Source organism: Poecilia reticulata, linkage group LG16 (genome assembly GCF_000633615.1).
Source record: "Poecilia reticulata strain Guanapo linkage group LG16, Guppy_female_1.0+MT, whole genome shotgun sequence".
Lineage (NCBI taxonomy): Eukaryota > Metazoa > Chordata > Actinopteri > Cyprinodontiformes > Poeciliidae > Poecilia > Poecilia reticulata.
The window spans coordinates 14,993,146-15,005,504 of record NC_024346.1 but is presented as its reverse complement, the minus strand read 5'-3'; the positions used below and the strand labels follow the sequence as shown (position 1 = coordinate 15,005,504).

At 39.7% G+C, this 12,359-nt stretch overlaps 1 protein-coding gene across 3 annotated transcripts in view; it reads right to left on the bottom strand.

Moving 5' to 3' along the window:
- Positions 1-3,580: 3,580 nt before the first annotated feature.
- The window catches only part of rorc (RAR-related orphan receptor C), a 26,869-nt gene continuing 18,090 nt past the window's right edge, over positions 3,581-12,359 (bottom strand). For all 3 annotated transcript variants that reach the window (XM_017309222.1, XM_008431676.2, XM_017309223.1), the window contains 10 exons: positions 11,982-12,067; positions 9,450-9,591; positions 9,035-9,364; positions 8,839-8,940; positions 7,437-7,558; positions 6,217-6,349; positions 6,012-6,119; positions 5,805-5,915; positions 4,665-4,774; positions 3,581-4,581 (listed from right to left, as the gene is read on the bottom strand). In XM_017309222.1, the coding sequence (XP_017164711.1) occupies positions 4,417-4,581; positions 4,665-4,774; positions 5,805-5,915; positions 6,012-6,119; positions 6,217-6,349; positions 7,437-7,558; positions 8,839-8,940; positions 9,035-9,364; positions 9,450-9,591; positions 11,982-12,067 (1,409 nt within the window). In that variant the 3' untranslated portion in view covers positions 3,581-4,416. The remainder of the gene's footprint in view (positions 4,582-4,664; positions 4,775-5,804; positions 5,916-6,011; positions 6,120-6,216; positions 6,350-7,436; positions 7,559-8,838; positions 8,941-9,034; positions 9,365-9,449; positions 9,592-11,981; positions 12,068-12,359) is intronic.

Genomic DNA, 12,359 nt, shown 5'->3' with positions numbered 1-12,359 from the left:
TAACGTGATATGTATCACGTTTTAACAAGATAACTATCACGTTATAACGTGATAGCGCTCAATTTTTTTCCCCCTGCATGATAGCAATGCGCTTCCGTAGTTCTGCGTTCATCCTTACCTTTCTTCAGTTTACCCAATTTCCTGATTAGTCATTATCATTTATCTTTAATATCTAGACAATTACAAGAAATTAAGATATTAGGAGATAATCAATACTATAACACCAAACAGATAATAAATCAGTTGCCATTAAAGCCTTTTTGATTGATGATGTTGTATGGAAAAAAAAAGTCCTGTTTCTGTTCAAATTCTGTTTCTGTTTAACAAGTTTGTCAGTGATTAATTAATTAATCCATCCAGATATCAGTGTTTTTTACACAGATCCCTTACATGATGTGATATTTGAAGGCAGTAATGTGAAAATTATCATGCCATGTTTATTTTTCAGCTATTATAAAGCTCTACAGCTCTAAAGGCAGTGGTAGCTTCATGGATTTTTCTTCCATTCATTTGCTTCCCTTCCTTGCTAACGCCCTGAGTTTGACACCAAGGTTATTGCGACCTCCACAAAAAAACAAGTCAAACCAAAGAAAAACTCCCCTTTTCAGATGTCAGCAGTTGTTTTAACAAATGCCTCACACTTTGCTTTCTGATGGCCAGATGTCAAACTGGGAGGAGGTTCCTGTTTTCCTCTCTGCCCTTCCCACAACGTCATGCAGACATCAGGATCAAACGTTTGGCTTGGTGTTGAGTTGGGGAGTCCCGAATCTTTACAGAAGTGTTGAAATCCTTTTATGTGCTCGGTGGGTACAAAATAATAAACAGCTCTAAAAACACGGACCTGCTCAAAGTCTGCAGGTCCTTTGTGTTCTTTATCTTCACTTGTTTGGGACATTTTTAGAAGCTGACATTTAGATTCACTGTCTCTTTTTCAGAAATGTGAGCTCCTCGGGGGAAACATAACTTTCCTCATATCGTGTACAATTCAAATGAAAAACAAATCTATCAGTAAGGAAAAAAAAAACATCACGTTTAAAAAGGTGTAATAACCTCACTGCACAGGTTTGTGCCGTTCAAGCTGTTTGCTCAGTTTCAGAATTCAATCTTCCCTCCGCATACCACAGCTTGACATGATAATGGCTCACTATGCTCTGGACTAGTCCTCTTTCTATCTGACACTTGAAGGTTCGGGGTCAACATTTGCAAGTATTTATAACTTCATCCACCTTGGCTCCAGCCCAGTTCCTTTTGAAGACCGCTACCACCTTCATATTTCACCGTCGGGGAAATATGAAGGTTTTCTTTTTATATATTTTTGGTGATGCAGTGTTGCTTTTGTGCCAAACACACTGCTAGGCAAGGGAAGATTCTTTGCATTTGTATTTGTATTCCAGCAACAAAAATTCAAAGTGCTTTACTTGAAGGAGACATCCAAAATGACATCACAGTGGCAGAGTAAGGGGAAATAAAAAATAGCTAGAATACAGAGTAAAAGGAATTATGTTCCAGTTAATGGGGGTTTTAGCCTTGATTTAAAGGAACTCTGTCTGAGCAGTTTTCTGGAAGTTTGACTTTCCAAGAGCTTGTTTTTAAAAAATGTTCTAAATGAAACGAGAAGTGAAAAGTCCCGTTCACCGTATTCCTAATTACACTAAGCTTGTTGCACGTAACGCATTAATTTCTACTTTATTTTGTGGTTTGTTTGACTTTATCACCAACACTGCCACATGTTTATGTACCAAGCTGGGAAAACTCTAAACTCCCTTCTGAACTGAGTACATTCCTGACACATATTGTTTTACTTTAAGGTCCTCGAGTTTCTCTACTCTTCAGAAGAACTTTTACTTTACTTGGTTCAACTTTGTCCTCTTATTTTGCTCCTTGGTCATTTAATCATTTTCATGGTAGGCAAAAGCATAACTCTTTTAAAGTGGTTTCAGTAACTGAATATCCAAATACCTGTATTATATAGAATCTGACTTATGTCTTATTTAACTTGTAGTGTCATGCCTTCGTTTCCTTACCTCCCCATATGAACTCAAGCGTCCGCTCTCTGTCAGATCAAATAAAAACTGAGGCTATTTTAAATGGCATTTTCTTAACCTGGTTAGCAACAGATTTGCATTTGGCAAACTGAGGAAAACTTTCCAAAGAAACTCATGCAATAGGACAAGTATTTCCAGTGTTATACAGTTGCATTTACACAAAGTAACATTTTTATACTCCAGAGAAAACGGTTCAGTCATCCATGCAGAGTTAGTTTAATCTTACTGCCACGTCTGTTTGTTGTCACAACCTCAGGAGTTAATCTGAAGGTTTACGTAGACTCAGGGTTATTGTCTGTTCCAATAACACTGAAGAATGCAGTACCTCTTTCAAACCAGTTGAACTTTTTCTCAGTTTATCGTGTGACAACCACCAATTCCAATGCATTGCGCAGGCCTTTTGGGGATCAGCACAAAGTATTGAGGGTCGTGAAGACGAATGAAGGAGATTTATGGTTCTCATGTTTGTTAGAAATCTAAAAAGTCTGTCATAAATGTGTATTCTGTCACCCGTTACTCTGATACATCAAGTCCAACCATCTCAAAAAAGAACAGCGAGCAACACAAGCTTTTATTTAGACCTGTCACTTTAGATGGTTGATCCTTTCTTCTTTTTTGACTCAGAAAGGAAGAAAATTAACAAGGAAAGTAATTTAGAGGTCGATGGAGCAGTTGCAGAGGTAAACAGTCGGACACTCCTTCTGTCCGGCCTTTTCAGAAGACTGGAACAAAATAAAACCATGCTGAGACAAAGCCACATAAAGTTCATTTTGTAGTTTGCCACAAGCAATGTAGGGGATTTTGCAAATGTAAAAATGGGCCAATAGAAACAGAAAGGAAGCTTATCAGAGTTAATGGAAAAATGCAGGGTCTAAATGCAGGGCAATCCTGGAAGAAAACCTGTTAATGGTCGCAAAAGACTTAATACTGAGCCGGAGGTTCATCTACAGCAGGAACATAACACTAAACATCCAAAAAGAGGTACAGATGAAAGGATGCTAATGTGTTAGAATGATTTAGTAAAGTCGGACCAAAATCCAGCTGAAGATCTGTTGCACAACTTGAAATTGAACATTCACATATCCTCCATCCACTCTGTCTGAGGTTGAGATATTCTACAAAGAAAATGTAGCCAAGAAAACATTAAAATACAGTCTGTAGATGTGTAGAGCTGGGGGTGGGGGAGGGTTCAATACTTTTGCCGAAATCAATTTTGACCTTAGTGCCTGTCAGTGATATGTAGGGCAAATATTATTTTGAGAGAAAAAAAAAGGAAAAGGCTAGATGTAACAAAACATTTTTAGATTTAATGCAAATCCTTTCAGAGCTTAAAAGTTATAAAACCCTGCAGGAGTTTTGCTAAACAAAGGGAAACAGTTCTGTTGGCTTTAATGGTCAATCTGAGCAAAAAAGGGGGAAAAAACTTCTCTGAAGACACAGAAACAGAAAGTGAGGTTGGCTGGAACTTAGTAACATTTACAATGGGACAAATCTTCTTACATTAGGGAGGAGATGCTATGATGAGGCAAAAAGTGTCTCTGTTTTTGTAATGTTTATTAAAGCAATGATGCAGCCAAAAACCGCTTGGAAAACAAACACTGAGCAGAAGAGAGAACGGTCGAACCAGAAAACATTTCGAACAAGAATATTTTAACATTACATCAACATCTCTAGATGTGAATAATAAAGAAACTTTACACTAACTTGAAACATGGAAAGAAAATAAAGTGACAGCAGAAAAATTGGGGTTATGTAATGTTTTTCCTGTGAAATGGGGTCAACATCTGTTACAGTTCGTTATCTTTATTGCTTGTTTTTTTACCGGAAAGCACAGTTTGTGTCTTTTTCTTTTTTTTTTTAAACCAGTGTGGTATTTACTGCTAAAAAAGCTTACAGCACCAGTGAAACACTCTGGTTTTAAATCGGACTAAAAGTATTTTGTTTTTACTGTAACTTTTTTTAAAAAAGTAATTTCAGGTTGTATCCAAGCTTATGCGAAACACACAAGGTAGATGCATTGAGTGACGTTTTTCATTTGCAGAGAGATGTTGGGCTCATTTTTAAGTTGACACTGACAGCGCATCCTGCCTCTTTGAATAACTGCATAAACAAACTGTGACAAACTCAGTAACTACAGCTGGGAAGAATCATGACAGCACATCCTGAGACAAAATAAATCCTAAAAAATATACTCTCAAATAACATCAAAATTCACAGTTCCCTGAAATAATCAAAGGAAATCATTGAGTAATCCAATACAGTTACAGTTTCCTCCTATTCAGAATACAGATTCCTTTGAGAAGTACCAATAAAACTCCAGGTTCTGCTCGTCTGCGGACATGTGTGTATGTCTGGGTCTCCCGCCGGTCGCTCAGTGAGTGGCCCCCGGCAGCAGCTCGGCCTCGGACGCGAACAGCTCTTTGTAGAGCGGGGGGAACAGGGAGTGAGCAGTGAGCGGGTATCGTTGGCTGAACCAGCGCAGCTTCTCCATGTGCAGGCTGCACAGCGAACGCAACACTGCCATCCTCTGGTAGAGCTGCAGAGAGGATGTGGACAGTCAGACGAGCAAAGGCGGTGAGGACCGTGTGTGAGAATATTTATGCGAGAGGAAACATGTACCTTATGCAACAGACTGTCGTGGTTGTCTCGGTGAAGGATGTGAGTGAGTCCCACCTCCACACTTCTGTGTACTCGCTGGACTCTCACTCTGTCCTCTAGAGAGGGACGGTCTGCACAAATTTAAAACAATTATAAAATTTGCCTGATTGACAGAAAGCATGCAAGTGCAAAGTATTTATATCCTTTGACAAACCACAAATTTTACTGTATGTGAACGTGACGTGGTGCCTAATTGCGATCTCAAATGAAATTGCTGCAATGTTATAATTAGAAATCTTGCATGCCTTGTGCTAAACTCTTCCAACTAATGTTTTTTTTTTTGGAATCGCCTTTCACTGTAACAAGTGTGTCTTTTGCACGTCTAGAGACAAAAATTGTTTACAGTTCTTCTTTCCAGAATAGCTTAAGCTTAAGCAGATTGAATGGAAAGCATCTGCGTACCGATTTCTATAAAAACAGTATCGAGACATGCTTCAAAATTAAGACTTTTTTTTTTTTTGCATGAAAGGATCAGGAACTGTTCTGGATGGATGAAGATAAATGTAAAAGGGTTGTAAAAAGGAGGACAACAATCCTAATCATACACAGTAGATTCATGTGCTGTACTGGTCCAGTCAAAGTCCAGACCTAAACAAAAAATCTGTGGTAAAATCCAAGAACACAGAAGCTTTACATTGCCACTGAGCTTGAGCATTTTTTTTTGCAAAGAATGGCCAAAAAAGTTAGCCTGCAGCTATCTCACAATTGTGCTCCACTTTTTCTGATGAAATTCTGATGAAAATATACATTGAGGTTTGTGGTTGTGGTGTGACATGATGTGAAAAAGCTGAAGGGGTGTGAATATTTTTGTAAATGAGAAAAGTGTCTGTCTGTTAGGAGTCATTCAGTGACAGGAAGACTAATTTTGTGTGAATAAATAAATCAAATAATGAATCATGTTTGCATTTTCCAGATGCAAACCTGTTTTTCATCTTTATCTGGGGGTGAAAGAGCACTATGATGTGTTTGTAGTTGATCTTTATGGTCTAGAAAAGGTTTAAAACTCCTGGGGAAGAGTAAAGTGGGACAAATCTGAGCTTCAACATGTCAATACTGAACAACTTCTTGCATTTATTTATTTATTTATTTTTATAGACTTACCAGCGTTGATTAGGACCAGAGCACTGAAGAGGGCGAGCTGCTGCTCTGTGAGTTTCAGAGCACACATGCCGTGAGCGAAGTCGAACACCGCTGCGATTAAATCACCGCACGCTTCAGGGAAAAGACATCGGAAATGACCAATAAGTCCCCATAAATTTTCCATCAACTTAATCACAAAGGGCTTATGAGCCTGAGTCAGACTCTTACCCAGAGACTTGAAGACTTCAGTCCCAGCAAATTTTCCATCAAAGAAAACAGTGTTGTTTTCTGTGTTGAAGAAGCGGCACATTCGGACCAGAACCACCTCCATGGAGCCTGGCGGGGGAGATATAAGAAAGACGGAGGATTGACCTTTTTTTCTGCAGGGATTCAAGTTTTACTGGGATAAAGCGAGAGATTGCCGAAGTCTTACCGGTTTTGAGGAGTGCGATCTGGTCGTTCTGGCTGAGCATGCGGAAACCTGGGATGTGTTTTGCAAACTCCACCACATACTGAACAGCTTCAGTCAGTCGGACGGCACAGTGCTGCCACATCTCGTCCACCGTCTGGAAAACGCAATTAGGATTGCTTGTTATCACAGTTTTTATCCGCAGCATAATAAATGAGCTGCAAACTTCTGCAGTCCCACATAAGCTTATTCTATTTCCACTAAGATAGCCCTGCAAAATTTATTAAAACTCGTTGAAACTTTTTCACCCTTTTCTCACATAACAACCACAAACCTCAACAGATGTTCCTCGCATTTGTGGGATTGGAATTTTTTATTTTTTTTTAGTTAATAAAATAAAAAATATATGACAAAAATAAACTTCAAAATAAAAATCTTAAGTGTGGCATAAATCTGTATCTTTTGCCACCCATTGCCACCATCCTCCACGTTTTTTGTGTTACCTGTATGGCTTAACGACACGATAAAGTGTCTGAGCAGCAGAATTGACTAGATGTGGTTTTCTTCATGTTACTCATCCATAAAGGTCAGAGATGTAAGTGTATATAAGTTATTCATGTTGGTGTTTGTTCAAAACGTAACAAACCTTTGAGCTTCACAGAGCAGATGGATTTATATTAAGATTAAATGACACACAGTAGAAGTCCTTTTACTGTTTGCGTGATTTCTGAAGGCAGGTGTTAAAGCTGGATTTTATTTATGGGAATCAGAGTAAACGGGGCTAATCACATGTTTCATATTTCTGTTAGTATAAAATTTTTTTAAATTGTGTATCTTTAGCTGCCTGCCTCTGAGTCTTGCACTACTTTGTCACATAAAAACTCACCTGAAGTTTGTGGTTGCAGCAGCACAAAATGGAAAAAAAACAATCAAAGGGGAGGAATATTTTAAAGACACTATAAATACTTCTGCTGCTGCAATTTTAATGACCTAATTTACTCCCACCACCATCACCCCGTCCTTATATTTCACAAACGCGAGCGATCAGAGAGCAAGAAGGAGGGGAAAAAACAATGAAAGAAGTTTTCTCTGTTTTCTGTTTGATTCATCAAACAAAGGCGACCTGAAGCCACGAGAAGCTACGTGTTTTGATATGAGACTGTCTGAATCACACAAGAGGAAACCTGAGAAATTTAAAAAAAAAAAAAAAAAAGTAGAATACGGTAATTTTAGTGTGGTGATACCTTGCTCTGGTAGGCTTGGATCTCCTCTCTGCTGAACATTTTCCATCTGAGTGCCTGCAGCTCCTCCAGTCTGTACTGGCTGGTTTCTCTGTGGGAACGCACGATGCTGGCACACAGCTCATCTGAAGAAGGGAGAGAAAACGCCTGTGTGTTACAAATGTAATCACGAGTTGAAGGCATACAGTGCCTTGCACCACCTTGCTTCATGTATCCGGGTTTAATGCAACACAACAAAGTGCATAACTATAAAATGAAAGTGAAAGGATAAGTGTGCCGTGAATTTGCAACAAGTCCGTTTTTCCACTTGTTTGTTAGTGAACTTCACAGTGCACAGTGGCGCAGTTAGTAGAGCTGTTGCCTTGCAGGAAGAAGGTTCTGGGTTCGATTCCCGGCCCCGGTCTTTCTGCATGGAGTTTGCATGTTCTCCCTGTGCATGCGTGGGTTTTCTCCGGGTACTCTGGTTTCCTCCCACAGTCCAAGAACATGACTGTCGGGTTAATTGGTTAATTGGCCTCTCCAAATTGTCCCTAGGTGTGAGTGTGTGTGTCTTTGGTTGTTTGTCCTGTTTGTCTCTGTGTTGCCCTGTGACAGACTGGCGACCTGTCCAGGGTGACCCTGCCTCTCGCCCGGAACGTTAGCTGGAGATAGGCACCACCACCCCTCCTGACCCCACTAAGGGACAAGGGTGTAAAGAAAATGAATGGATGGATGTTAGTGAACATTAGCCATTATAAAGATCAAGTAACACGGCAGGCAGGTTGAGAAGGCAGGCAGGGTTATAAATATTATCTCAGTGTTGTCATGTTTGAAAATTAAGAGGATGGCACAAAGGCAAACCGAGCTAGAGATGGAAGCTCACTCAAACTGACAGGCAGAGCTTTAATCAGAGAGACATAAGTGGAGGAGCTGCAGAGGTTCACAACTGAGGCAGGAGAATCGGTTGCCTGTAAAAGTGTTGGTCACTCACGCTACAAATCTGGTCTTCATGAGAGAGTGGCAAGAAGAAAGCCACTGTTGAAAGATAGTTTTTAGACATTTTAATGTCGCCCCAAATCAAGCGGAGACACAGCAAATATGTTAAAGAAAGGCTGCAATCAGGTGGGACCATATTGAGTTTTCCTAAAACAATGCTGAACACAGCTTCCTCACTGTCAAACACAGCGGTAGCAGAATCATGCTGTGGGTAAAAGGTTCCTCAGGACGATGGATGTTCCAGGCTGTGAAACACTTGTGACTGGACGAGAATGACAGTAACGCTTTCTATCCAGGCTGACTGAGCTATAGCTATTTTGCAAAGAAGAATAGGAGAAAAAGTCATGTGCAAAACTGGTAAAGATTCGCCTGCAAAGACTCGGTTCTACAAAGTATTAACCACGAGGAACTCACTGTGCTGACTGCTCACCTATGTTTCGCAGAGAGTGGGGATAGTGGTTGTAGAGGTCATCGAGAGGATTGTAGGAATGAAGAGCCATGAGATCCTGATGCTGCTGTCTGGAGTCAAATCCTGACAAAAATGAAGAAAATAGCAATAGTGAGGAACGACAAGAGTAAGACGAAAAAAACTGCTTTTAACGAGAGCTCCCACTGCAGTTTCTCACCTCTGATGTCATGGTGTCCACCGCTGTCCCCCCTCCCCTGGAATCTGGATGTAGGGGAGACACCGGAGCCCCGGTACCCCTGCGAGTCGCTCGGGGAGTAAACCAGATAGGGGTGGACCTCTGCACCGTAGGTGTCGCCAACGTAGGAGTATGGCGTGGCGATGGGCTGGAGGAGCTGCGGGGAGTGGTCCTGGCGATTTTTTGGTGGGTAGGACAGCTCCACCTGCGTGTCGTCCTGAAGCTGCTGCTGTTGCTGCTGCTGTCTGTGTCGCTCCACTTCGGCAATAAGAGAGTCCCTCTGACGTTTGGACATGCGGCCAAACTTCACAGCTGTAAAGAGCACATGGTGGTAAACGAGCAATCAGGGAACTTCTGCAAGCGAAGGGGAAAGTCAACATGTCCGGTTCTGCCTCACCGTCTCTGCTCATGCCCTGAGCCAAACACTTCTGCAAGCGGCAGTGCTGGCAGCGGTTCCGGCTGGCCCGGTCGATCTGACAGTTACTCTGCCTGGAGCAGGAGTAGGACACGGTGGGAAGCTGGCTGCGTCGGAAGAAGCCCTAAGGGTTCGGGTAACAGCGCAAGACACAAGCATAAGTTTTAAATCAGAAACACTAAGACATGAGGTACATTCTTACTGAATATTTCATTATTTCACTAGAAAATGATACATTTTGTCATAACAGAGAAGACAAAGTCAAAAACAGCTCAGATAAAGGTAACCTGAGAAATAACGCAATTTATCAGGATATCATTTATCAGAAACCTTTGGGGATCCTCAGAATATTCTTTAAGCAAATGTGAGATGAACTTTTGTGCTTTGGTTTCAATTTTTGAACTCTTCATTGGATGCAGATTTTGAGGAAAACTTCCTGATTGCTCATTCGCTCTTGGAGCCATTTTGGTGAACTAGCTATTCATGCAAAGGTTCACCACTGTGTCATATTTCCTCCGTTTGTGGAAAACGGCTCTCACCGTGGGAGGGTTACAAATGACTACATAATTCTCTCCAGATTAATAGACTCTGTTCCTCATCTGTTCTTGAATTTCTTTACACTGCATGATGTTTTCTATTTTTTAATTTGTTTTTTAGATCATGCTGTCAGTCAGCTTTTATTATAAAATTTCCTGATTCTACGGGTCAGGCAGAAACCAATCCTGTGCGTATGTGGTGAAATACAACCAAAATTCATGCTATAAGCAAGGTGGGCTAATATAATGTTGGTTTGAATAGTTTCATTTCCTTAATCAATGGAATCATGAGCTGAAAGCCACATTTTGACTTTGTTATTTAAACTTTTGTGACGTCCGGAAACACATAAGTGTGGCAAAAAGAAGCAAAACTGAATAAATCTTTAGTGAAATATATCATCACGGCTCTGTAGATTCTGAAACATTCAAGACATCAGTAACTCGTACACCTGGACAGACTGCTTTTCTTTGGTATGAAAGTGTTTTTGTGGTCACGGGACTCCAGGTTTACAACGTCTCTGATGAGCTCACTTGTGAAATGACTTGCAAGACAATAAGCATAAGAACAAAACAACAAACTAAGTCTGGTCTGTGACAGACTTCTACCTGTGAAGTTTAAAGGATTGGCACAACTTGTTGGGATTTACCCATCTTGGCCTTCTGGCTGCACGGTTCTCAAATATGACATCACTTCAGCTCATCTCACCATCTCAGTTGACTCTCAAAGTCGATGCACAGTCAGACTGAAAACTGTTATAACAATTTAAACAACATCAAGGAACGATACTGTAATAACTGAGCTTCAGAGATGAAGAAGGCTGGGTTAGGGTGAGTTGCACTGCAAAAACTCAGCAGGGCTAATTCTTTTGCAGTGTTTTTGCTACAAAGGCAACATTAACCAGCTATTTTGTCAACTACTGATGAAAAAAACTACTGGAAGTATACACTTAGTTGAACACTTAGACTTTGTATTGGATATAGTGAGAAAACAGGCTTTTCTGAGGGAGGCATGGACTGGTATGATCACATTATGGTAATTTTCTGATGCTCCTGTCTCGTATAAGAACTTATTATGAAATATATAATCAATAATAACACGTGCTTATTGTGCGAAATATTGTAATGCATGTCTAACAAGCTGGTTATTAAATAATGCTGTCTCCTCCATGAGTTAGCTTGCAGTCTGATGCTTTGCAGAAATGTTGCCTGTGGCTTTTAAAACAAAGTTACCTTAAGACAGGACTCCATTTGAATTTTAATTTCAAAATTTCTTACTTTTCTTGACTAAAATGTTTGATTATGCTAAACTTTTGCATAATCAAAAGTTTTGTGTCTTTTCGGTGCAAAACATTGATCAGGTTGAGTTTTATTTTATGTGTTTTACCAAAACGCTGAGTTTAGAGTCGAAATTCGTCAGTCTGGTAAATGGTTATTTTACAGCTTTTTGTTTGCCATTTTGATAAATGAATATTAGCTATATCTGAAAATTGTTTACACTTATCAAATACATTAAACACAGATTTTAGGGATTTCAGGTTTCATCTTTCATATCCTCTATTTTTGCTAGTAAATAGCAGTGAAAATGCTTTGCTCACAAACCAAAAGACCCTGTTTCTCATGCTAATGACCTAAAACTTGTGAAAATGAAGGTACATAAAAATATTGAAATATATGTTAAGGGATGATTACAATTGGTTCATTATTTTAATAATAAAAACATAACACAAACAGATAACAAGAACAAAAATACAAGCTGCTGGATTGTACAATTTGTTTGGAGGAATTTTCTATCTTGCATCAGGACTTTGTGCAATTTGTGCTCCAGATCTCATGTAGGAACAATTTGCTGCACTTATTTTTCCTCCAACACTTAAAGCTCAGACCCAGTGGGGGTTAAGAGGTGAAAAAGTCCACAAGAGGACAAATTAAAGAGAGACAGTTTGTGGTTAACACCTTTCTCTTGTCTGTTGTTTCTCACCTTGCAGCCTTCACATGTGATAACTCCATAATGCACTCCAGAAGACTTATCGCCACAAATCTTGCATGGGATAACTTCAATCTGGGCTGAAAAGAGGCAAAAACAAAAAACAAAAATTTAATTAACAGTTTTCAAGATTTAGCACTAAACTCTTTTGTATCACAACTTCAGACATGGAAGGAAAATTCAACAACAACAAAAAAACTGAATATGATGGCTTTAAAAGTTCAGAAAATGTGTGAATAAATCACACTGATGTTCCAACTTAAAAAAAAAAAAAACATTTCCATGCCATCTATGAAGTTTCTGAAATAAAGTAAATTTGTAAAAAATTGACAACTCTTATTTAATAAGTATGCAAAAATACACACACACACA